At 49.2% G+C, this 26,501-nt stretch overlaps 2 protein-coding genes across 4 annotated transcripts in view; one reads left to right on the top strand and one right to left on the bottom strand.

Annotated features, from left to right (window-relative positions):
- Window positions 1-26,501, top strand: part of ADAMTS2 (ADAM metallopeptidase with thrombospondin type 1 motif 2) — a 247,008-nt gene that overhangs the window by 175,303 nt on the left and 45,204 nt on the right. For all 3 annotated transcript variants that reach the window (XM_012538326.3, XM_049708447.1, XM_049708446.1), the window contains 2 exons: window positions 20,893-21,049; window positions 25,951-26,056. In XM_012538326.3, the coding sequence (XP_012393780.2) occupies window positions 20,893-21,049; window positions 25,951-26,056 (263 nt within the window). The remainder of the gene's footprint in view (window positions 1-20,892; window positions 21,050-25,950; window positions 26,057-26,501) is intronic.
- LOC105748794 (eukaryotic translation initiation factor 2 subunit 3-like) lies at window positions 102-15,017 on the bottom strand. Its single transcript, XM_033413537.2, is given in 5 exon segments — window positions 102-755; window positions 758-1,796; window positions 2,146-2,201; window positions 14,538-14,641; window positions 14,986-15,017. Coding segments are annotated over 5 exon segments (1,578 nt in total). The 3' UTR covers window positions 102-408.

Raw genomic sequence — 26,501 nt, 5'->3', positions numbered from 1 at the left:
CCACGCCTACTCTGCTTTCAGCCTCACTCCTTTGAAAATTTAGGGTTTTTTTATTTTAAGAAGAAAAATTTTATTTCAAACAGGTTCAGTGGTATGTGCGCTACAGCAAAGGCTGGTTGTAGCAGTTTCCTTTCAAACCTGTGCTGATGTATAAATTAGATGTTATTTGGGAATGATTAATTTCTGGTAAAATGTAGATTCAATCCAACATTATGCCAATTTTTACACTTATTGTAGACCCTATTTTAGTGCTAGAGGTTAAATTTTCATCACCAAAAAATGAGAATAACCTTACAGCTACTCCTAAGGTAATGAGCTATGCAATTAATTCCTCACTATTGCTTTGAAAATATACCCCTAGGTTGTTTAGAGAAATTCCAGCTCCATCCAAATCTATTGTTTAATTCTTCAGTCATCACCTACTGTTGGCTTGATTGTCACTCCTCTTCTTATTTGACCCCAACCAATTGAATGCCAGTGTTTCTCAACTCTTTGGCTAAGGGCAATTTTTTCTCCTACTTCCGTGCACACAGGGTTAGTCAAAACGATTTTGTCCAAATCAGCTTTGACTGCACGAACTCTTCCTCCTGTCAGCAGGGATCCTATGTTCACCATAAGCACTTCATTCTTAGACAGCTTTTGCACTTTTGCTGCTTTCTGGTCTCCTTCAGTGCGTACACCTAGAAGCCGTCTAAGCAGGAAATAGGAAATTTCCAATTCTGTGAGGATTTCAGGTAAAGCTCCAACTGCGCCATTCTGTCAGCCCGGCACAAAGTGGGGTCAATTTTTCTTCCAACTCCAATAAGACCTCCTGGAGCAGCATACTGAAGATCATTATGCTCTGCGGAAAGCGATACAATTTTGGAGAAGATGGGTTTACACATGAGTTTTCCTTCACTATCTTTGGAAACAATACCAGGTCTGACTTCTATCTCCTGGCCCAACTTTAATACTCCTTTTAGAATACTACCACCAGCTACACCCCCCTTAAGGTCATCAACCTCACAGCCAGGTTTGTTGACATCAAAGGATCTAACAACAGTAAGTCGGGGTTCTGAAGTAAAGTCTCTTGGGGGTACTGGAATGTTCTTTACTAGGTACTCGCAGACAACTTCAATATTGTATTTGAGCTGAGTAGAAATTGGAATAATAGGAGCTCCTTCTGCTACTGTACCTTGTACAAATGCAAGCATCTGTTCATACTGTTCTTTAGCCTGGCTTTCTTTTACCGAATCAATTTTATTCTGTAGAATCAGAATATGCTTCAGTTTCATGATTTCAGTAGCAGCCAGGTGTACAGCAGTCTGAGGCTGAGGACAAGACTCGTTACCAGCTATCAACAGAAGAGCTGCATCCATCACTGCGGCACCGTTCACCCTAGTAGCCATCAAAATATCGTGGCCAGGACAGTCAACAAAGGAAACACGTCTGACTAATTTGAAGTTCCCTTTGGTCCCTGGAATGTCTGTAGGAAACTCATCAGGTGTACTACTTCCACAGGATCTATAACATTCTGGCCAAGGACAACTTGGGTCGTCAAGTTTATATATCTTAGCATTAGCATAGCCAAGTTTGACTGTAATATTTCTTTCTAGTTCATCTTTGAACCTGACAATGTGAACTCCAGAAATAGCTCTTACAACCCTAGATTTCCCATGAGCTACATGACCAATTGTACCTATATTAATTGTGCACTGTCTGCTGATAACTTCATGTGAAAGTGGCATCAACTTGGTAACATCCAAAGTGTTGAGATCTTGCTGAAAAAGGTGTGGCTGCCCTCAAGTCACACCAGCCTCACGCCCCCCACCCCCCACCCAGCCCTGCTATCTTGCCTGGAGGCTAAAATTTAGGTTTTGTTATTATTCAAGTTTGGTGAGACCAACAGATCAGGAGGTGACTGCCATGTGTTTTTTTGTTTGTTTGTTTTTTTGCGGTACGCGGGCCTCTCACTGTTGTGGCCTCTCCGGTTGCGGAGCACAGGCCCTGGACGCGCAGGCTCAGAGACCATGGCTCACGGGCCCAGCCGCTCCGCGGCATGTGGGATCTTCCCGGACCGGGGCACGAACCCGTGTCCCCTGCATCGGCAGGCGGACTGTCAACCACTGCGCCACCAGGGAAGCCCGCCTGCCATGGTTTTTTTACCCACAGTTTCTGGCCATGCAGGGCCGCACTGGAAACACCATGGTTGGTCAGGAGGCCTAAGGAAGGAGAAGGAAACTGTGGGTGAGCACCTTTATTGTGGTTTCCTCAGGAAAGACAAGGTAAGGTGGGGTAAGCAGGCTTAGGATTGGCCGGTGTGAATAATTTTCAGCAGGCTCAGGAGCATTGGGGCTGCCCTAGTTGTTTGGTACCTGGCCCTAGTGATTTGCACAGGGGATGGTGGGCTGGAGTGTGAGAGCCCAATGAAGGAAGGGGCTGGGGGTGTGGACTCTGAATTGGTTGGTTTGCATTTGAAGAGCATATGATCCAGAATTAGTTGTTTACTGTCTCTAGGAATTGGCTGACCCTGGGAGGAGCAGTTCCTCCCAGGTCAGCAAGGCCCTGGATGTCAAAGCATCAGAAACAACCTGTGTCCTCCTCTTCTCATGCCACGTAGCTGCTGTTCTAACTGAGCAGTCTTGCCCTTCTTACTTCCCTTTGTTGTGAAACTTGGAACCGTCTTTCCTAGCAGCATGCACGGGTCTGTGCACCAGGATTAGAAAGCCCCCAGGCACAAAGACCTGAGATGGAAAAATAAGGGGGTGCCTGAAAGGAGAGCTGGTGAGGAAGGAAGGAGCCCCATGGTGATGGCCAGTGTGGACTGAGCAAGTGCCTATGCCAGGCAGCTCGGGAACACTTTACACGAAATTATCTCACTTCGTCCAAGGACAGATGGGGAAGTGGAGCTATGAGGATCCCACTTCACAGATAAGGACACTGAGGTTTAAGGCAGTTCAGTGGCATGAGTAGCCAGTGGTATTTGGCTCCTCAGGAGTCCAGCTTCTCACCCTGGCAGCCAAATTCTGGAGTCCATGGTCTGACCCCACGCAGTATGAAGAAAGTCAAGTCATAATAAGATGAGGCACATAAGGCATAGTAAATTATGCAAAGGGTTCTGCCTGCCGATGCAGGGGACACGGGTTCGTGCCCCGGTCCGGGAAGATCCCACATGCCGCGGAGCGGCTGGGCCCGTGAGCCATGGCCGCTGAGCCTGCGCATCCGGAGCCTGTGCTCTGCAACAGGAGAGGCCGCAACAGTGAGAGGCGCGCGTACCGCAAAAAAAAAAAAAAAAGAAAGTTGTGAATTATGCAAAGGGTTAACTCCTCTACTCAAAGAGAGAAACGCTCAGTCTCACAAAATAAAATCGAACTGCACACAATGTACAAGGCCTGCAGTACAGAAATGACAATGAAGGACTTTATGGCTGGTCAAATTCCAGGAACAGTGGACCTTGAGCCCACTCTTCCTACCCTGGGAAGTGTGTCACTCTAAAGTGATGGAAGCGACCACAGTGAGGATAGCAGTCATGGTCCTTCATGCCCCATGGAGAACATAAAGTATACCAAAGTGGACTGTCAGATCAAGGGAGAAACTTGAAAAAACCTTACTGCAGGAGTCTTTCATACCCTTTTCAAGACCTTTAACAGATCACATTTTAAAAGGCATAGGAGTTTCCCCTACCTCCAGTATCCTTGTTGCTTAAAAAAAAAAAAAAAAAAGCCTTCTCAGTTCAAGCCTTCTTTAATAAGTTATTCAGTCATTTATAGCCAATAAAAAATTTTCATGATTTTTAAGAGACAGTATCCCTGCATTGATATCTTCTGTCTAGAGCTGCACTCTCCAGTCCAGCAGGCACTAGACACATGTGGCTACTGAGCACTTGAAATGTACTTAGTCCAAACTGAGATGTTCTGTAAGTATAAAACATATGCCTGGTTTCAAAGACTTAGTACAAAAAAAAAAAAAAAGGAGAGATGTAAGATACTTTCTTAATAATTTGATATTAATGAAATAATGTTTTGGATATATTGGAGTAAATAAAATATTTTATTAAGTTAAAAAAAAGGCATAGGAGTTTCAAGTAATATAGTGGATAAAGTTAAATTAGTAGTTATATCATTTTTTCCCCTTGCCCTATGGAAAAATGTGCCTTCTTTTTGAGGAGTCATAGAACACTTAAAAATTACAGAAGTACTTTAGGTCATAAAGAAAATTTTAGTGAGTTTTATTTATTTATTTTATTTTATTTTTTAATTAATTAATTTTTTTTTTTGCGGTACACGGGCCTCTCACTGTTGTGGCCTCTCCCGTTGCGGAGCACAGGCTCCGGACACGCAGGCTCAGCGGCCATGGCTCACGGGCCCAGCCGCTCTGCGGCATGTGGGATCTTCCCGGACCGGGGCACGAACCCGTGTCCCCTGCATCAGCAGGCGGACTCTCAACCACTGTGCCACCAGGGAAGCCCTTAGTGAATTTTATACAGCAAAAATAGTTTGGGCTATTCTCTGACTCGGTGCTCTAAAACTAGGTGGAGGGAAGGGATATATAAAAAGAATAAATCCAGTCTCTTTGAAAAAAAAATTCTCCTAGGAAGAATAATATTAGACCCTCAGTTGCAGACTATTGGGAAAACTAATGAAAACAAGAGTACTACAGATCAAAACCTGTGGGGTGTGGCCAAAGCTGTATTCATAGGCAGGTGCTTCCCAAGATCACACAGAGCGAATGAAAACAAGTTAACCCTGTATTCAGCTCGGTAAGTTAGAACAGATGTTAACAACCACCCAAAACCAAAAACCTAAAGAAAGTAAAAATAAGGAAATAGTTCAGAAAAAAGCAGAAATCAATACATTAGAAAATAGAAAGAAACAATAGGATCAATCAAGAGGAGAGCCTTGGAAAAAGCAAATCTCTGGCATATTCAGTCTAGAAGAAAAGAGAGGAAGCATAAACTAAAAGAAAGAGTGTGTATAATGCAACCCACAGTGGGATGCTTATCCCAGCTGAAGAGAAAGCTCTGGAGGAGGTTGCTGCCCTAGGCAGCTGTTGGGAGATCTCCACCTGGGCCTTCTCCCCATCCCTCGACTCTGACACCCAGTGGTGGTCAATGGAGGAGGAGTGTGCACACCTTCTTCTGCATGTAAGCAGGCAGGTTTGTGGCATGGCGGTGCACTCTGGACATGCAGACACAGTACACAGCCAGGGAAGGCTGGGGTGGCCCAGGCCCAGTGACACAGTTCCAGCCTCCGTCCTTGGAACGTCCCATGGGACTTTGCCCATCCCCACTGGAGCAGCCATCAACATGTTCGCCATCCCTTCCCCTCCTCAGGCTGGGTCCTACCAGTCCCTCCATTCCTGGCCTGAGACCCCCCTTAGCTTCCTCCAGGGTCTGAGGAATTTTTAGGTGTGTAGTGTGAGGGATGGGCATGATTATATCCAACCCCCTCCCCACTTTCTACCTCTGGAGAGGGGACATGGGAAACTTCACGTTGTGGGGTAGGAAGGGGAGGAGAGCCACCAAGTGGTCTGAGCCTTAAAAAAAAAAATTGGAGAATTGTGCATGGTTAATTGCTTACCAGCACTGGCAAAGCTTTGGCTCTTATTTCACCTAAAAACTGTCTGGTTCCTTCTCCCAGTGTTGATTACTCAATGGAACAAAGCCTTGTTTATTTTAACTACTTCCTGGCAGGCTCTGTGCTAAATTGCCCCCACCCAAAGCTGTTTCTTCTTGTTCTTCTTTCCTTAAGTGTCACAGGCAGGTAGAAACCTGGTAGAAACCAGGTAGAAAACCTGAAGGTGAGATTTTGAGAACCTCCATCAGGGACCTGGAAATCCTGGGAAACAAGGATTTCCTGGGGAAATGGGAATATTTCAAAGCTGACTCCAAAAAATGTAGAAAATACCACAATAAGCCTCATAACCATGGTGGGAACTCAAATTCTTCTCTGTTTTCAAAGTTATCTTAAAATTACCTCTAAATAGAGAGTCGGATAATATATTTTTGCCAGTCTATTCTTATTCATTTGCAAGGAATTATTAAGCAAAGATAATGCAATACTACATAAACTGTTTCAGAATATATATATATATATGTTCTGAAATCCACCCAATTTATCTTTATAGCCAACATGATTCCTACACACAAAGCGGCCAAAGGTAGCATATCTAAGACAAAGTACAGACCTGTTTCACTTCTAAAAATAGATGTAGGAATTCCTGAGGCTTTAAGCATTTAATTCAATAATGCATAAAGAGAAACTCTCACCATGATAAAATAGGGTTTATTCTAGGAATGTGATGATTGTTTAATATTAGAAAGTCTGTTTGTTTATATAATTCATCAGATCCATTTGCCTAATGACAAAGCTCATCATCTAACAAATACTTTTTAAAAAAATATTTATTTATTTATTTGGTTGTGCTGGGTCTTAGCGCAGGGTCACGTGCGGCACGTGGGATCTTTTAGTTGGGCATGCAGGATCTTTAGTTGAGGCATGTGGGATCTAGTTCCCCAACCAGGGATCGAACCCGGGCCTCCTGCATTGGGAGCGCAGAGTCTTAGCCACTGGACCATTAGGGAAGTCCCTAACAAATACTTTTTGAGGGTTTTTTGTGCCAAGCACTGTGCTGTGTCACTGACGTGGTCCCTGACCTCAGGGGCTGCTCTAGAGCAGAGGTGCAGACAAAAAAACAGTTACAACTGAGGGCTCAGGGACTTGGTCAGGGCAAGGGAGGCAGACAATCTTATTTAGAGATTAGGGCAAGCGACTGGAGGCAGTGACTTTTCAGCCATGGGGAGGGAGTGAAAGGGGGAAGAACCAGCACAGGGAGCGGTGGCTTAGGAGAGGGTGGGAGGCATCAAAGGGAGGACCTTAGTGAGCTGTCCTGGGACCGTGGCCACAGGGTGAAGAAAGGAGAGAAGATGAAAGAGAACTTTAGGGGCCAAACCAGGAGCGGGTGGGTGCTACACGGGTGAATGTGGAGGGACACTGAGTCCGTGCCTTGGGCAACCTGGTAGATGATAATGCTGACCCCTGAGATGGAGAGCACGGAGCTGGGCGGAAGTGGCATGTGGGGGAGAAAGGCAGTGAGCTCAGGGGATACGTGCTGAGTTTGAGGTGCTTTGTGCCATCCCAGTGGAGATAGCCAGGGAGACGCTGGCATGGGGAACTGGAGCCTGGAGAGAAGAGATAAGCATGTTTTGCAAAGGCATGGATGGGGGTGCACAGAGAAGCACACCGAGTCGGGGGCACCTGAGAAAGAGCCCCAGGGGGCTCTGCTGAAGGCACCAGCAGGGCAAGGAGTGTGATCAGCTCCATAGGAACTGAGAGGGTATCTCATGGTTTTTAAAAGATCTGTGAAACTAGTAACAGATGGTAACATGACAACCCAAATTTTATTTAAAGGTAGAAAAAGAAGCACATTGTCCCTAAAAGTGTTCTGCATAGCTAATTCTCAGGATGTTCATAGATGTTTTCACAGGAGAATAGAGGGGTTCCATGGTCAAATGAGTCTGGGAAATGCTTATAAAACAAAGTAAAACAGGTATTCCTGACAGCAAAATTTCTCAGAGACTTTACTATGAAAATGTGCAGGGTGAATCTCTAGGAGATGCATGGTTTCTCCAAACTATTTCTCAACAGAACCCTTTTCCTCATGGAATCAACATTCTACAGAATTTGCTTTGGGACATGCTGCTCTTATGAAACAGTTACAGTAAAATTGGCAACAAGAAAGAGACGCATAACTTTGTTACTGAGGTTTTGGAATTCTGGACAATGTCGTATGACATGAAACCAGTATCAAGGAGAACAGATAAAATTATAATTGTTTGCTAATAATTATGTGCCCGGAAAACCTAAAAGAATCCATCAGAAAACCAAGGAGTTTAGTGACATGGCCAAATATAAGATAATTACACAAAACCCAATAATTTCTGTGTGAACCCACAATGCCCTGGTAGTAAAGATAATAGGGAAAGAAAGTTCCCTTAACGATAGTAACCAAAAATATAAAATACCTGGAAGAGTCCTAACAAGACAGCTATAAGGCCTACGTATAGGAAGAAAATTGCACATTGTTAATGATAGGAAAAAAATAAAAATAAATGAAGAGACATATGCTATTCCTTACGGGAACACTGGGTATAGTAGTGACTTTTCCCAGATTAATAATTGGAAACTTGATGAAATGATTCTAAGATTCATCTAGAAGCATAAACAGTCAAGAATGTCTGGGAAAACCTTGAAAGCCAAGCTAATAAAAAGGATTTACTTCAAACACCTTGTAAAGCAAAAATAATTAAAATATACTATATTTGCATAAGCATTAACAGATCAACTGAATAAAATATATAGCTCTGAAAATACCTCTCATATAAATAACATGCGATAAATATAAATGGAATGGTTATAAAGTGTTATAAATAAGTCTATGATAAATATAAATTTCATATATAGCAAATTAAATACATCAGATGCTAAACATAGGCCAATAAAATTCAACTAGTTAAACCTTACAAATCAAGAAGAAAATATTCATTGTCAAGGACTTCCTAAGCATAAATACAGTCAAAGGGATTGTAAAGAGGAGGATAGATATATTTGAATACTTAAAATATAAAATCATCAAAAAACACAAACAAAGGGCAAACCACAATCAGGAAAAGCATTTGCAATATGGAAAAGATATCCTAATATATGAAGAGCCCTAGGAAAAACAGAATTGGCAATGGACATAAGCAATTAACTGAAGAAAAAATACACATGGCAAAAAAAGAGAAAACATTGAACTTTACTATTAATCAAAGAAATAAAAGTTTACCATTTTAAAAGCATCCGCTGTGTTAAGATTAAGACGAGGGATTTACTGCTGGCTTGGGTGAACGCAGCAGTACACGCCTCTGGTACGAGCATAAATGTGTACACATTTCTGGAAGGAAATGTGGCAGTTTGTCATTTCCCTTAAAAATGTTCTTCATGTTTGCCCCCAGTCATTCGTTTCTATGATTCTATTCCAAAGCAGTTAACAGAGCTGTGGATGAAGTTTTAGGAACAAGACGAAAGCCAGGGCTTTATTTCTAAGTGTAAACAACTGGAAGCAATGTAAATTGTCTGCCAATAGGGGTCTAGTTAAATAAATTACACTATGTCTATGTGGTAGATTATTAGACTGCCAATAAATCCCATTTTCAAAGCACGTTTAAGGGCTTGGGGAAATGGTTACAGCATGAAGTCAAGTTTGTTGGCTTTTCGGAAAAAAGGATATAAGCTTACAGTAGTAGGATCTCAATTTTGTTTGCAAATATCTACACAGAAAGAACTGAAGGAATACATCAAACGTGAATAGTACTTATCTCTGGGTAGTAGGTGATGGATTTTTATTTTCTTCTTTGTACTTTACTGAATTTTGTTAATTTATCATGATAAGGATGTTTCCTTTATAATCGAAATAGTGCATTTTTAATTATGGAAAATTTGTTTATATTTTTAAAAAATCATTTAAAAATGGTAGAGTCCAAGTAATTCTGTGTAACTGAATGCTAGCACCTGGGGAAGGGTCTCCAGTGGCATGCCACAGGGCTCTGTCATGTCCAACATTTTAGTTCTGATTTGAAGGAGCATGTAGAAAGGACTTCATGCTTTTGCTGGGCACCTCTTCTCTGTGGTGGCTTGGAGGCACTTGGAGAGGGATCTGTGTTTTTCTGCCTGGGAACTCTGTCACCTGAGTGTCTGTGGAAACTTTGGGTGAGCCATCTTGGCCAGAGGGAGGATGCAGGCTGCCACAAGTATGTGGCCTTACCTACAGGTGAGGCTGTATTACCCAGGTGTTGCAGGCACCTCCCTCATGGCCATGACCAGTCTGGTCCTTTATGTTCCACCTCGTAGGGAGGGGTTCTGCTTTGCGTGAGCCATGTTGGTACCCTCCAAGTCCCCCATAGGCAGAGTGAGGGTAAGGGAAGCGGGCATGGACCCCATTGTGAGGCTACGGCCTACTCTTCCTGGGGACAGTATGGGGAGGAGGGCAGGCCATGGGGCTGCCTCGAGCCCATGGCCAACAAGACGGGTGGCCACAGCACGCTTGGGCAAGTGGAGCAGCCTCAATGAGACCAGGACCAATACAGTGAGAAGTGAGAGGGCACAGGGGGACCAACGCCTCCCTCGCCTCCATGACTTCCCACTGGGAAGGAGTTTGGGAATCCATGATGGTGAGGCGACAGGAAGGGAGAATGTGGAACTGGATGAGTGCTTTCAGACCGAGTCCAGGCTGCACCCACTGCACCCCAGCAGGGCTCGGCAGACCAGCCTTAGACTTCTGCTGATGACCTCAGAGGTGTCAAGATAAAAGAGGTACCAGGATGTGGAGTTAGAACCCCACATCCATCCCCAGCCCCTGAAGCCTGGCCGGGAAGGACAACATGCTGCCACCCCTCTGCTGGCCCCCAGCCCCTGATGGCAGCGGGGCTGACCAGTCTCTTGTAGCAAAGCCCACCCCCCACTCTGCCCAGCTTCTCCCACCTCCCCACCCCACCTCTTCTCGGGAAGCCATGGGGGAGGCTGGCGCCCATCAGGGCCTCTGTGTCCTGGGGGATTCCAGAAAGTTATAGGGCCAGACTTGGTCCTCCTCCAACGAGTGGCAGGATTGTGAGTGGGGAGTGGAGTCCAGGGTGTGAATCTCACTTTCCCTAGGGAGGACACACTGCAGAAGCACAGGTAGGGGGAGAGTAGAGTTAGGAGGACATGGCTGGCCAACCACATCCAGGAGGGCTGGCACTAGACAGATATCTGGACGCAGAGGGACTGTGGCCCCACCTGCTGGCCCATCGTCTCTGGAACGGAGCATTCTGTGCCTTGCACAGAGCATAGGAGCCTAGGGACAGTGCGGCGTGTTTGGCTGTGGGCTCAGGAGCAACCCCCGTGGGAAAGGAGGGGTCGTTCCACCGACCTGGAGCAATCAGACCATAAGTCTGAACATGACAGTCCGTGGAGAGTAGCTGTCAGGGCCAAGGGTGCCAAGCCAGACACACAGAACGCCTCAGAGCCAAAGGTCGCATCACGGACCAATATTTCTGTAAGTACATCTAAAAGGAATTTTCTAGAAAAGGGAAATGTGACAAAAACCAAGATTATACAAAAATACCGGCCCCTGGGCTTCCCTGGTGGCGCAGTGGTTGAGAGTCCGCCTGCCGATGCAGGGGACACGGGTTCGTGACCCGGTCCGGGAAGATCCCACATGCCACGGAGCGGCTAGGCCCGTGAGCCATGGCCGCTGAGCCTACGCGTCCGGAGCCTGTGCTCCGCAACGGGAGAGGCCACAACAGTGAGAGGCCCGCGTACCACAAAAAAAAAAAAAAAATACCGGCCCCAACTTTTTATTATTAAATTCCACAGACATAAAATCACTCCATCAAACTGCTATAAAAGTTTCCCATTTCTGTGCTTGTGCTTATCTCGTTGTGGGCGATAAGTTTGTGTCCACTGGTCACAGACTCCACTTGGCACAGTGCTGGGGATGAGGCCCTGTTTTTACGTGTCTGAGGGACCTCAGGGAAGTGGGAAGCATGCCTCCTGAGCAGGTGGATCCTGGGACCTGCCTGCCTGCTCCCAGGCCTGGAGCAACAGCTCCCCATGAACTCACCAGTAAACAAGATTGTTTCGGAGTGGTGAGCACCATGGGGTGCCCTGGATGGGGTGACCCAGCAGGAGACTGCCTGGCTGGGATTCACGTAAATGGAATGAGCTCTGCTTGTTCAAGGAAAAGCCAGGAGGGGCTTCTAGATGGGGTTGGGGAGTAGAGTTTGGCTCGCGGAGAGGATGGATTCTGATGAGCTGCTCCTCAAGGAGCCACACATTTCCTGTCAGTGAGTGAGGCCCTGTCCCTGGAAGACTTTAAGCATAGCAAGGCCGAGGTGACTGGAGCCAGGAGCCCTGCCAGGAGAGGGGCCTGAGCTGTGTCCCCCAAGGCCCGGCCGGAAGCGCTCTAGGGGCTGTGAGGCCGAGACCCAGACTTGGGGCAGAAAGTGGCCCGGTATTCAGATGCTGTTATTTATTCCAAGCTGTGATGGAAAGAGAGCAGCTTCCGTACCCTGCACTCCCCCTGTGCCTGTCCCCAAGCCTCGCCAAGGCTCCAGTGGGGATAAAATCAGCAGCACTTGTGCAAGTGACATGTTGTTTGTCTTCCAGCTTATGAGAAGCCTCTGAGTTATCTCAAGTTTTGCCTAAAACAACGTTTTTCTCCATTTCTTAAAAAAAAAAAAAAAACACAGCAGAAGAAAAGAGATTATCTTATTTTATACAATATGCCATCAGCCAGGGAGCAGAACACCGGCAACACTTGAGGGTTGCATAGCAACTGGCTTTTCAATTGATTTTTTTTTTTTTGAGAAGGCACAAAAGCTACTGAACTGTTCTCATTTTAAATATTTCCTAAGATGATTAAAATCAAAGCAAATGGAAATCAGAGACTTGGGGACAATCAAAGAACATAAGGTATCTTGTCAGGTCAAGACAAAATATGGAATGCTCTTAGAAATTTTTCAGCGTTGGAGGGGAAGGGTCTGGGAAATTCTGACTGTGAGTCTCTTAGGGGAAGGCAAGAGAAGAGAATGCTGGGGCAGGTCTCAGTGTTCAAGGGCCTAGTGCCACCATCTGCTTACTGCATGTCCTGGGCCATTGCCTACCTGCTCTGGACCTCCGCTTCCCTGACTGTGTGAGGGACAGTGTAGGGGATTCAGAACACCCCAGGGACAGCCCCTGGTTTCCCCAGAGTCTGGGTCCCAACCCCCAATCAGATGGGGGCCAAGCATGGTGTCCAGCCCCCACCCCCACCCCCAGTCATTGCGGCCCACCTTCTGAGCCAGACTCTCCATGGTCCAGAGAAGAACAGGAAGCATTAGGGCCAGATGTGCCCCATAGGCTTGAGCTGGGAAGGTTCATGTGAGGAATCCTGAGCTGGCTTTCTCTGGGAATAGCTTCCCAGCCTCTGGGAGGATGTCTGGAATGTTCCTTGATGATATGGGAGTCCTGAGCAGAGAAATAAGGATCATGCCTTCCAGCCCTCACTGGTATTGGGGTTGCCTGTCATGAGGTTTGAGCTCCAGGCACCGCCTTGTCCGCTGGAGCTGCCCGGAGAAGACCCCCAGCCTCGGGGGAGCCTGTACTGCACCCAGCCTGGGGCTTGGTGTTAATTCTGGCCCTGTTGATCCTTGTGGGACCTTCAGTGAGCTATTTACTCTCACTGAGCCTTAGTGTCCCCTGTAAGGGGAGTGCACACTAGCAATGACAACAGGAACAAGGGTATTCATGCAAGTCACAGCCTGCAGTGCCCTCTTTGGCTCAGACCCTGTCTGCAGCCCCTTATGTGATGTCACACACTTCACCCTCACAGCAGCTCTCTGGGGCAGTCACCTCATCACCCCCACCCGCCAGGACAGGTGAGTGGCCTACCGAGGTCACACAGCGGTGAGCAGCTTTGCTGGGCTGTTATTCCACAGGCTGGGGAACGTGAGCTCCGGGCTCTTTGGCTATGCTCCCCACAGAGGGCATTTTGCTGCCCCCCACCCTGGGGATGCTTGTGGCATGTAGCAGGTAGAGGCTGGGATGCTGCTCAGCGTCCTTCAGTGCACAGGACAGTCCCCACCGCAGAGAATCACCTGGCCCCAAGGGCCAGCAGTGCCAAGGTTGAGAATTGACCTCTGCTTTCTTTTTTTTTTTTAATTTATTTATTTTTTAATTTATTTTTATTTTATTATTATTTTTTTAACATCTTTATTGGGGTATAATTGCTTTACAATGGTGTGTTAGTTTCTGCTTTATAACAAAGTGAATCAGTTATACATATACATATGTTCCCATATCTCTTCCCTCTTGGACCTCTGCTTTCTTGAACCCAGCCGATCTGGACTCCACTCTGTGCATGCTGTCCTGTTTTGTGCATCTTTGGGAGGGTGGATTGGGCAGGAGACCCTCTGGGGTCATGGCAGTTGAGAAGGCTTCGGTGGGCTTCAGCTGGATCCGTGGGACATGAGCCAAGGGGCAGAGACAAAGAACATTGTGGGTGCTGATCACCATGGACAGAAGCGCCTGAGCTCCCAGCTCGGTGCTGCGGTTGTGCCCACTTTGCAGATGGGAAGCCCAGGACAGTGAGGTAACTTGTCCAAGAACACAGGGCAGATGACAGATGAGCAGGCCTCCAACCCCAGGGCCCTGAGCTGCCCAGGTGAGCCCCACCTGTCACTTGCAGGTGCCCTGGTGGGCAGGGTTTGTGGTCTGAGGCGCTCCCTGATATGCCCCCAAGCCTGCAGAGCCTCCAGGCTGCTGGTCTCACTTTTCTCCTGTCTCCTTGACTGAAGGAGGTAAGAGCATAAATGTAATTCAGCTCATTCTGGAGCAAACAATGGAAATGTCAGAGACCGGTGATAAGAACAGAACTTTCTGCTCAGATCTTAACTGATTTGTTTAATGTGGGACCACAGAGGCTGTCAGGGGCTTCCGTGGTCCCCCTTGAACCCGTGCCCTGGCGTCTCAGAGCAGAGCCCTGGGATCCAGGCGTCCCACCGGCTGAGGCCCCGCGCTGCTGTTCCTGCGGCAGCAGCGCCACCTGGTGGCCACCGTGGCTCTCGCCCTTCCTTTCTTGTCCCGCCTGCCTAGGGGAGATGGCCCTGCAGACAGAACACCTTCAGAGGTGGCGTGGCTTCCAGACCCACCTCCACCTCTTTCTAGCGGTAGGACTTGGGGTGAGTTACTTCAGTTGTCTGAGACACGGTTTCTCATCCGGAGAATAGGTCAATAACAGCATCTATATCTTAAGGCAATTATACATTTTAAATGAAATGATACGTGTGAACGCAGAGCCCACTGCTACCACCCAGCCCCAGGGTGCATAAATGCCCTGTGTACTGTAAAAACAGTTCCATGCACTATGGACAGCTGGCACCCTTGGCTCCCTCGGGAGGAGGGAGGCTGGTCTGTGAGATCCCGGCTGGTTCTGGGGCCACTCCCTTACTGGGCCTGGGGTGCTGCCCCCTGGAACACCATGGCCTTCTGTGCAGTCCTCAGCCCAGCACAGGTGGGAACAGGCAGAGAAGCCAATGCAAAAAGGAGCAGATAGACGACTTTGGGGCCAGGAGGATGCAGATGACTTCAGTGAGCTGGGTGTGAGAATCTTAACTGCAATAGCAGCTCTCTCAGCCTCTCTCCATCACTTCTGAAGGAGAAATAGACACGTCTCCTTTCCTCGCTCAGATGAGGACTACAGCTCACGTGCTGTGTGATACATAGCAAAGGCACGGGGTGGAGGCGTCTGAGGGCTGTGGATGTGGGCCGGGTGGCAGAGGAGTATGGGGAGATCCCACTAGAGCCCAAGTGACCCTCATGGGTGCCCAGACCTCCCTCCTGGGCCCTCTGCCTGGACATCTCTGTCTGTGAGGAGCCCTTCAAGGCAGGCGGAACCTATGGGAAGGCTGGCAGCTCTCAGGAAGTAGGAGAAGTAGGTAGAGGAAAGGCTGAGCCTGGGGTGCTGGCTTCTGCCTAGAAGCTCGTGGGTGGTTGTTTGGAGGCTGCCACTAGGCAAGCCTGCTTCAGCCATTTTTTCGTTCTTTTGAACCTCAGTTCTACTGACCTAACTTGAGTCCCAGGCTGCCTCTGGACTGTTCCCCCAGGAGCTGCACCCCGAGAAGCAGGAGAGCTCCCCAAAGGAAAACTGCTGAACTTTTACCGAGGAAACAAGCTGGGCCCAAAAGGATGATCCCTGGCCTGTGTCCCAGCATGCTGCAGACCCCACCTTTCCCTGCGAGTGTGTGGTCCTCTCCCCATGCCTCCTCTGCAAGCCCCACTGCCAGGAACCATCCTCCCTCTCTTACCAGGCGACACCTCTCTTGCTCATCTCCTGCCACCCCGTGGTCCTGACTGCTGAGACATTACACCAGACAACACCCCCATCCATCTCAGCAAACGTCCCCCTCCCCTCCCCCCTCCCTCCTCACTGACTCAGAGAGCTCTTTCTAAAATGCACATGCATCTGGCACCTGCCACAGAGCACAAGGCACACTGCACCCTCCTGAACTCTCCAGACCCTATGAGGATCCCAGCCCTTAGCTCCTTGGTGGCCATCTGAGATGGGTCAGATCCTTGAGAAAGTTGGGACATGAGCAGAGAAATAGGAAGTACAGCAGCTCTGCACCTTGAATGCCAGAACACTGACATCACCCTCCTCCTCCATGTCTCAGGGTCCTGTCTAGGCTGCAGGTCCCAGGGCCCAGCGCATGGCCATTGTTTTCTGTGACCTGCCTCCCCAGGGCCACCTCGTCCTGGTGTAGCCCCTCCAAGCCCTTCTCTCTGCCCCTTCTCTTGGGGAGTCTCCTCAGAACCCAAAAGCCAGGAGGGGGTCCCAGACAACTTCTGCTCTGGACCCTGCAATGCAAACCCCCATGGGGCTGGAGAACGGAAGTGGCAGGCTGTTTCTTGGAGTGGAGGAAGGAAGACGAGGCAAGAACAAAACGCAAATCAATATTTCAATAAATTATCCTATCCTGCCGCAGCCGTGAGATCACGGTGGCTGCTGAGAGGGGCTGGGAACCTGGGCTGAACCCAGGAGCCTGGTGTCTGGGAGGCAAGAGGCGCTCGCCAGTGTGCCAGTGTCGGGTCCAACCTGCTAAGGCCTTTTCTCCAGGGTTCTCAACCTGGTGACCTGAGAGATGTGTTTTCTTTTGTCCACAGAACTTATTTTAACTTGAGTCCGTGTTTTCCAGGAGGTACGCTTCTTTGTAAAATGTGAACATTGGCCTAAGTAGTCAGATCTGGCAGCCCTGGGCTCTGTCCATTGCATGCCATGCCGATGGGGCTGGCGCTGAGTGTTGTTGCCCCTTCAGCTGGGCGTAGGCTCCTTGGTTGGCCACAGTCCTCGCCACTCCTTATCCCCCCAACTTCTTTGCCATAACAGGGAAATACTCTTCTGTAACCTTACCCCTTCTGAACTGGCAAATAAAAGACAGACTCGTTTTTCCTTAGAACCAACCTGCCTCACTGACTTACATCACCGGCCTTGGCCTGTGGGCATTTGGGTTTGCAACACCCACCCAGCACTTCCCACAAGCCCACCCGCTGAGCAGTCAGGCCTCTCTCTGAGTCCCCAGCTTGTTGGTTCTCACCCTGTTTCAGCCTTTGCCTCTGTCCCCAACTCCATGGCCTTATTTCTGCTCTCTGGCCCTGACACAGTGTGTCTTTCTGACTGGGCTCTTGACTCCTTGTCAAAGATGTGACCAGAGCTTCTCTCCCACTGGTGTTGGACATGCCAGCTGGACCCTGGAGAACAGCCACTGGCTTTCCTTTGCCAGCCAGTGCCCTTGACTGAGCTTCCCACGATTCTCCAAGGAGGAAGTCCCCTGCTCATGCTCTTTCAGCTGCAAGTGACAACAACACAACTCAAATTGACTTTCATGGGAGGAATTTCCTGACACACAATATATGAGACACATATCTGCTGCAGACAGCTTCTAGAACGGCCCCTGGTGAGCCCACATCTTGGTATTCACTCCCCGGTGTGGTCCCCTCCCTGTGGGTTTGGGCAGGACTGAGATTTGCATCTAAATGGACTGAGACTTCTGTCTTGGATGTGCCCTATCAATGCTACCTCTTGGGTCATTCGTGCTGGGGGGAGCAAGCTGCCCCGTGTGACTGCTCTGTGGTGAGGTCCATGTGCCCGTGAGGAACTGGATCCTGCCAGTAACCACGTGAGTGAATGTGGGAGTGGGTCTTCCCCAGGGGAGCCTTTGGATGAGATTGCAGCCCCAGTCTCAGCTGCCAGCACTCTCATGGGAGACCTTGAGCCAGAAGACCCCACTAGATTGCCTTTGGATTCCTAACCCAGAAACCATGAGATAAGTGTTTGAGGTTTTTCAGACCGTAAAGTTTGGAAGTAACTCATTTTGTGGCAATAGATAACAAACAGGTCTGGGGTAGGCTGGCCTCAGGCCTGGGGGAGCCAGGTGGTTGTGTGAAGATACCAGGAATTGACCTCTCTCCACCCCAGGCCCTGCTCTATCTATGCTGGCTTCTTCCTCCCCTGGGGTCTCCTCCCCTAGTGGCAGCTCCAGGCTCGCAGTCTCACACCTTTCCAACTCCTTGGCCCCAGCCATCCTTTGCTGGGAAGGTGCAGGGTGGGGTTGGCTGGGCCTGAGCCCTCCCACCCCTGAGCCTAGGGTCAGACCCAGATTAACAGAGAGGATATTTTACCAAAGGGGGACTGGGCTGCTGTTGTCAGAAGAGCCCAGGCAAAAGTAGCTGCAGTCTACCAGGGGAACAATCCCCTGATGTTTGGGCTGAGAGACATGGCCCTGAGGGAGACAAGGCCCTTTTGTTGGAGATGGACTAACAAGGCTCTGAACTGGTTTTGGGCTTTGTGGAGCCGGGGGAGTCCCACTCCAGTGGGGGCTCTGCGGCCATCCTTGACCAAGTGGTCATCAGTGGCCTTTGTGATCACCCTCTGATCGGGACTTGGGCTGGCAATCTGAAGCCCAGTGGGGTCCATACCCAAGCACCAAATCAGATCCACCCATGAGGGTCCCTTCCTTCTCATTCCACCCAAAGGTCCTTCCCTAGAAAGGAGAGTCTTTCACTCACTTCCTCCTCCAGAGCTGTGGCCTCTCAAGGTTTTCTGGAGACAGTGATCACCTGGCAGGGTCTTGAGCTGACCTGCTTGGATGAGATATAGATGCCACGTCCCCTTCCTTTGCCCTTTCTGTGTCAGGCGGGGTGGGCCGTGCTGTGCTGCAGGAACAAACAAGCTCCATGTCCCCGCAGTTTACAACAACAAAGATTGATTTCCCCCTCACATTTGTATGTTCATTGTGAATTGGCAGAGGACTCTGGTCTCATTGTCACTCAAGGCTTAGGTGACAGAGCAGCTACCATCTCAACATGCTGGTTCACATGCCAACAAGGAGAGATCTCTGGAGGCGCTCATGTGGGCAATTAAGTGCTTGGACCGGGAAGAGACACACGTCACTTTTACTCACAGCTAATTGGCCAGAGCTCGTCACATGCTTCTCCGAATCACAAGGGGGGCAGGAGTGTACCTCCCTTCCCCTTTTCCAGCATCCTCTGGGCTGTCCACCTCTGTGCCAATGTCTAACAGGTCCTGGCCACCAGACCTCTCGCTCCAGTCTGACTTCATTAGGACTCAACTACATCTTTTTTTTTTCTTTTTTAAAAAAATTTATTTATTTTATTTTATTTATTTTTGGCTGCGTTGGGTCTTTGTTGCTGTGCGCGGGCTTTCTCTAGTTGCGGTGAGCAGGGGCTACTCTTCGTTGAGGCACACGGGCTTCTCATTGCGGTGGCTTCTCTTGTTGCGCGGCATGGGCTGTAGGTGCGTGGGCTTCAGTAGTTGTGGCACGCAGGCTCAGTAGTTGTGGCTCTCAGGCTCTAGAGTGCAGGCTCAGTAGTTGTGGTGCACAGGCTTAGTTGCTCTGCAGCATGTGGAATCTTCCCAGACTAGGGCTCAAACCTGTGTCCCCTGCATTGGCAGGCGGATTCTTAACCACTGTACCACCAGGGAAGCCCCTCAACTATATCTTATTAAAACAAGTAATCTCATCTCTCAGGAGCAATTGGCTCTGTGCTTAGGACTTGGGAACTGGTCTGCCATCTTTTAAGCCATTGACTTGGGTAAGTCACGAGATACCTGGCAATGACTAGTCCTCCCTGGCCTTGAATCGTTCTTCCTTCTTCTGCAACATGCTGGCTTACTAACAATATCCTATATCTTATTCTCTGCTACTTATACACAAAAAGAGAAATATGTGGCTCTGCTTGATGGATATATTTATGCAAGAGAAGAGACAAAACATCTGCTTACGTGTCTACCAAAGAATGCATAGTTCTACTTTATGGACAGATGTATCCTTAAAGTGGAAAAGAATGTGCCCAGTACTCTCTGCCTAGAGGGAACCACTTTGATGGTGGGAGTGTGTGGTGAGAGCAGAAACTGGAGTGTCTGCTGTGAGGATTGTGGAGAGAAAAGGGATGAGTGCAGCTTATAGGAGACTTGATTTTGAGATGATACAGTGTATGTTTTATTTGTGGAGGAAGTTTAGGGCAGTGGATTGAATATAAACTTTGGTTTCAGGCTTCCTAGCTGTGTGACCTGGGGCAAGTTACTTGACCTCTCTGAGCCTCAGTTTCTTGCCTCTTCGGGTGGTTGTGAAGACTGAATGAGAGAGTGAATGCCAATGCCATGGTGCAGATCAGGCTGCAGTGCTGCCAGTTTAGCAGCCAGCCTTGGCTAGTAGGTATGTGTCATGACACAAAATGGAATGTGGTTGCTCCCAGTGGCTTCCTGTCCGTGGATCCTGAGGGAATTATCCCTGTGCTCCTGTTCCTTATGTGGCTCCTTTGCTGTATCTGCTGCAAGGTTTTTCCCTCCCTTGTGTCGTTTTCTGCAAATAGCTTCTATCAAGGGGAAAGCACAGGTCTCTGGGCTTGTAGTCATACTGGGAGTTCTGTCTCCCCTGTCCTGGAGCCTGCCAGAATGTAAGCTCTTCAGGGTGACCGAGGTTCATTGCATTTGCCTCCTGGCCAGGGCCTGCACAGAGCAGGGGCTGAATAGGATGCAGGGGCCCTGGAGGTGGGGTGGGCTGAATGGACTCTTTGAGGCTTTAGACGGCCTCAGAGCTTGGCTCCCACGTCTCACCTGAAATTGTGCAGTGACTTTGTGTGGAAACTCGTGCAGGTATGTGGAAAGGCCGGGGAGCCTTTCCATCCACTCAGGAGAATGGAGCGAAGTGGGAGGGGGTCTTGAGAACGGACTGGGCTTAGCGCCACCTGGCCCAGGTCCCCGGTAGATGGGGTCTGCTCAGCTCCCATCAGGACCACCAGACGCCAACCCCTCTGTTTGTCTCTCCTGCCCCTGCAGTCCCTGAGCCTCATTGAGATTGGGAACCCCTCTCAGAGTCTGGAGAACGTTTGCCGCTGGGCCTACCTCCAGCAGAAGCCAGACTCCGGCCACGATGAGTACCATGATCATGCCATATTCCTCACACGGCAGGACTTCGGGCCTTCAGGCATGCAAGGTGAGCCCCTGGCCCTGCGAGGGCCCCCTGGCAACTTTGGCCCGGGCTGGGAAGGGTGTCTGGGCAAGGGGGCCTGTGTCGAGGGGGAAGGGTAAGTGCTAGTGACCTCCTAGCTCTTGCAAACCACCAGGAACTCTGACCTTTCCCCCAGGAAACTGCATCTCTGGGAGGGACAGAGAGGACCAAAGGTAGTGAAATGGGCAGAGTCTGGGGCTGGCAGCCTCAGCCCAGACAGGATCTGAGGCTGGGTTTCAGAGTTTTTTGCTTCCTCCAGCTTTCACAAAACAAATTTGAATAAATTTTCAATCTTTAACAGTTAAGAAACTTTACTTAAAAATTCAAACTGTATAAAACAGATCTCAAAGAAAAAATTGAAGGTCTACGATCATCGTTGAAGATTTTCACACATAGCAAGGCCGCACACCACACTGTGACGGATCTCTTGCAGTGAATGTTGAGTGAAATAAGCCAGTCAGAGAAGAATATATACTTATGATTCCATTTATTTCAAGTTTGGAAGTGAGCAAAACTAATCTGTGGTGTTAACAGTCAGGAGTGGTCAGGAGGGAGGGAGTCGCTGTTGGAAGAAAGAAGAGGCTTCTGCAGTGTGGGGACAGTTTTATTTCTTGATCAGGGAGGTGGCTATACAGGTGTGATCACTTTGTGATAATTCACTAGTTGTGTCCTTATGATTTGTGCATTCTTATGGCGTATATTATACTTCAAAAGAAAGAGCTTTAACGACCTATATAAAAATGTATATTCAGGGGAGTGGACCCTGTTTCACTTCACCCCCATCCTCTACAGATAGTCGTTTTTATTAGTTTCTAGTTGATCATTCCAGTGATCCTTCTTTTCTTTTCTTTTTTTTTTTTTCGGTACACGGGACTCTCACTGTTATGGCCTCTCCCATTGCGGAGCACAGGCTCCGGACGCGCAGGCTCAGCAGCCATGGCTCATGGGCCCAGCCGCTCCGCGGCATGTGGGATCCTCCCGGACCGGGGCACGAAGCTGTGTCCCCTGCATCGGCAGGCGGACTCTGAACCACTGTGCCATCAGGGAAGCCCCAGTGATCCTTTTTATAAAAATAAGCATATTTATCTGATATAGGTGCTGATTCCTTCCAGCACTTTCTTCCATGACTTATTTCATATGCACCGCTCTGCTCTCTTAACCTGCAGCTTCTCTCTGCCAACCACTTGTCATATTCACGTAAATAGAAAGACTTCTTAAGTGACCCCTGATCAGAGCTAGGATTAGTTCATGTTAACAGAACACCTCTGAGGCACTACTGTTGCCCCCTTTGCCGTGCAGATCAGCACCACAGTGGGAAGCAGGTGGGAACAGAGAGTGTGACCCCAGATCCCACCAAGCACAGAATACGGCTCCTAATTGGTGTGGGTGCCTCCCCAGTGGGAGGGGGCTGCTAGCTCCCCTTCAAGCCCTACACCAGTGTGGCCAGCTGACAGACAGAGCACCCTGTCTTCCCTTGGTCCAAGTGAGAGCTCTAATAGGGAGCAGAATTGTTCCATAGGAGAGAAGCCAATACAACCTTTGTATTAAGTGACCTCATTCTTCATTTAAAAATGTGAAAGGATAGCCAAGGATTACCAGACATGAAAAAAACGATAGGATGAAAAGGATGGACCAAGATGCAAAATAAAATTATAAAACTGACGCCGGAGGAAACAGATAATTTAAAGAAGGGAAAAGCACAGTTTATAAAGTAATATCCCCAGAATGAGGAACTACATCTGTAAACCCAGAACAGGTCGCAAGGAAGAATTAGAGAACAAAAGGTTTTCATTAAATTAAAGATTTGACGGTGTTGACTAAAAAATTAAATGCCCAACCTAAAGGCTGAGTCACAGAAATTTTTAGGACTTCAAGCCCGGGAGGCAGCATCTCAAGTAACCCTGAGAGAACTGCTTCGAGGAGGCGAGGGGGTAGCTAGGATACACAGGAGTTTTGCAACAAAGGGCAGGTAATAAGAACAAAAGATTACTGTTAATTAAAGAATACTAGAAACCTCAAGTTAAGGCATTTACTGCTTTTCTGTGTATGGGAAGATGCAAGAGTCTGGGCTCACTGAAGTCATTCCTTTGATATGCACCTGAGCTATCTGGAGCCAGTATCCTGTGTTTTCATATCCAGAGTTTCCTCAGGGCTCACCGTGGGGATTGGCTGAAGTCTGATGGCTGCTAGAAGGCAGGTATTCTTTGCCTCAGGGTTCACCAGCTCACTGGTGGTGGCTGCAATCGCTGATTACTGTGACATCCTTTGTGGCAGGCAATATTCCATTTCTCAGTGGGTAAAATAGAAAATTCAAAAGCTGAAATAAAAAGTCTACGGATCGGGCTTCCCTGGTGGTGCAGTGGTTGAGAGTCCGCCTGCCGATGCAGGGGACATGGGTTCGTGCCCCGGTCTGGGAAGATCCCACATGCCACGGAGTGGCTGCGCCCGTGAGCCATGGCCTCTGAGCCTGCGCGTCAGGAAGCTGTGCTCCGCAACGGGAGACGCCACAACAGTGAGAGGCCCACGTACTGCAAAAAAAAAAAAAAAAAAAAAAAGTCAACGGATCCAAAAAGATTAAAATATGAGAGAAAAGTTGATGTAGAGGCTCAATCCAGGAAATACAATATCTATCTAAAAAGATTTCCAAAAAGAAAATAACAGCAGAATAAAATAAGAGGGAAGGATATAAAGCAAATAATACAGATACATTTTCAAGTCTTCAGATCCTAAAAGTTCATGTAATGCTAATGTGGGTGAATGAGAAATACTCATACTGAGGCACATATTCATGTGCAAGCTTTGCATGCAAAGGACAAAGAGAAGACCACAAAGGTTTGCTCTGGCGCTGATTGGAGAACAATCATCTCAAAATCTACAGAGCAAAAATGCTTTACGACATAGATTTTCCTGTTTATTAGAAGGGAAAAAGACAATACGATGCTTTTACAGACAAGTCTAAAACCAGCACTCCCCCGTCACACTTCCTTCCCTTCTGTGCTTTTCTCTGGGAGCACGTTGCCTGGGACCTCCCTGTGGGGTCTCAGAAGAGTGAGACTGAGTCGGGGGTGTTGACTTAAAAAAGAATATATTCACAACGTGAGAGTTGCGAGTTAAGTTTTATTGGGGGCAAAATGAGGACTGCAGCCCGGGAGGACAGCGTTTCAGAAAACTCTGAGAAACTGCTCCAAGGAGGCGAGGGGAGGAGCTAGGATATAGAGGAGTTTTGCAACAAAGAGCAGGTAATTGGGAACATCAAAAGATTGTTGTTAAATAAAGAGAACCAGACATCTCAAGGTAAGGAATTTAGCGCTTTTCTATGTATGGGAAGATGCAAGAGTCTGGGCTCACTGAAGTCATTCCTTTGATATGCACCTCAGCTCTCTGGGGCCAGTATTTTTACATCCTGAGTTTCCTCAGCGCTCACAGCAGGGAGTGGCTGCAGTCTGATGGCTGCTAGATGGCAGGTATTCTTTTCAGCCCTGAGTTTCCTCAGGCCTCACCAGTTCATGTTGGAGGGCTGCAATCATTGGTGACTGTGACATCCTTTGTTTATTAATATGGCAGGAAATATTCCATTTATAAATATTCCATTTATCAGAGGACAGGCTGGCTTCTCACTTGGTGGGCCACTAGGACGCCCAGGCTTCTAAACAGAGGCCCCCTCTGGCACACAAAGGTCTGTATGTACTTCTGTATCTTGTCCAGGGGCAAGTGGCTAGGCCCTGTTCTCTGGATTTCCTCCATTTTGGGTGGGGTCATCATGTACTCCCATCACCCTCCCCATCCCCGTGGGTGAGAATGTTGTCTTGTAAGGCTTCCCTGGGGACATCTTAAGACACCCCATGATCAGGCTCAGCCTAGTCAAGGGGGGTCATTCTTCCACGAACCAGCCATGCCACAGGGAGGCCTTCCTGGCCTTCCTGCCTGGGTGGTTCAGGCTCATTCCTCAGCCCTGCCCTCATTCCCTGTCAGGCTCCATTCCCGACTTCTCCCTTGGACCACACACTCTAATTGGGCTGGCAAAACCCACTGTGTCTCCTTACTGTTACCTGTGTGTTCAGTGGCTCTTTAGAAGCCCTTGAAGGGGTGGGGTGGGCCCACAGGGCTGCTGGAGGGCCCGTGGCATCTCATGTCGGGGGTTGGCCTGCTGCAGCTGCTCCTCCCCATTCTCCATCTTGCCCGGGACAGACCCCTGGACCCCTCAGCAGGAATGTGGCTCATAAGCTCCTCAGTCAGAGTGCAGAGTTGCCGGGCCAAGGGCTCCGAGGGCCCCGTCGTCTGTGGCTGGTCTGCCCCCCAATCCACGCAGCCAGTCCCCTCTGCGTGACTCAGCAGGGCAGCGTAGCACCTTGGCTATCCTTGCCTGACCTGCCCCGGAACAGCTCAGGGCCACCCTCACTGTAGCCTTCTGTGCACTATGGAAATCCATCCAGTTGAGGACCCAGAGAAGGACCTATGGACCACGAGGGAGCCAGGGAAGGTCCCGAGGGAGTGGGCTCAGGGTATGGTGCCGGGCACCGGGGCCAGGGTTCCTGCAGCACCAGGGGCGGGTGTGGAGACAATGTGCTACCCAGGGGCCAGAAGGCCACCCAGCCAAGCGGGGGGAGGAGCGCGGGAGGTGGCCTGAAAGGGAATAGCGGGAAGGAGGTGGCAGAAAGCCTTAGCAGGTGAGACCTGGGCTCAGGAAACAGCTTGCTGCGGTGTGGCCAGACGGGCAGGGCCGAGGCCCGCTGCCCTGGGGGAGGGGACAGGTCGTCTCCTGAGCCGTGCCAGCCACGGGGGCAGTTGGCTCTGCTCATTCGCTCTGGGGGTGTTGGGGTCAGGGCCCCCAGATTTGGGCAGGACTCCGAGCCTGGGACCTGGCGCCACCCTTTGTCCCCTTCCAGGCTATGCTCCTGTCACTGGGATGTGCCACCCCGTCCGCAGCTGCACCCTGAACCATGAGGACGGCTTCTCCTCAGCGTTCGTGGTGGCCCATGAGACTGGCCACGTGTAAGTGGACTCACCATCCTTGTTGTCTGAGGAAGGTCGGGGTTCAAAGGGCCCCACTTCTCCTCTGCGCCCTGAGAGGGACAGGCCCTGTATGAAAAGCCCTTGGGATGTGATGTCCTGTCTCCGTGCTGCACAGGACGAGCTGGAGGCCACTTTCTGCTGAAGGCCCCAGGCAGGAGCTGGGGGCTTTCCACCCATCATGCCATTCAAGCACCTGGGCAGGGTGGGGTTCTTCTTACCCCATTTTACAGATGTGTAACTGAGGCTCTGAGGGAGCCTTCCCCAGGAGCACAGAGCTGGAGTTGGGGAAGTTACTCCGCCTGGGTGTGCATGCCGCTGGGTGTGTAGAGAGGGCTGTGGCTGCCTCTGCCTCCACTGCATTCTCATGTAACAGCGCTCTGCCTTGGGGACAGGATACCTGAGGGGGCTGCTGCTGGATGCTGTC

This window comes from Orcinus orca, chromosome 3 (genome assembly GCF_937001465.1).
Source record: "Orcinus orca chromosome 3, mOrcOrc1.1, whole genome shotgun sequence".
NCBI lineage: Eukaryota > Metazoa > Chordata > Mammalia > Artiodactyla > Delphinidae > Orcinus > Orcinus orca.
Note: the sequence above shows the minus strand (reverse complement) of the source record. Positions and strands in the feature narration are given on the sequence as shown.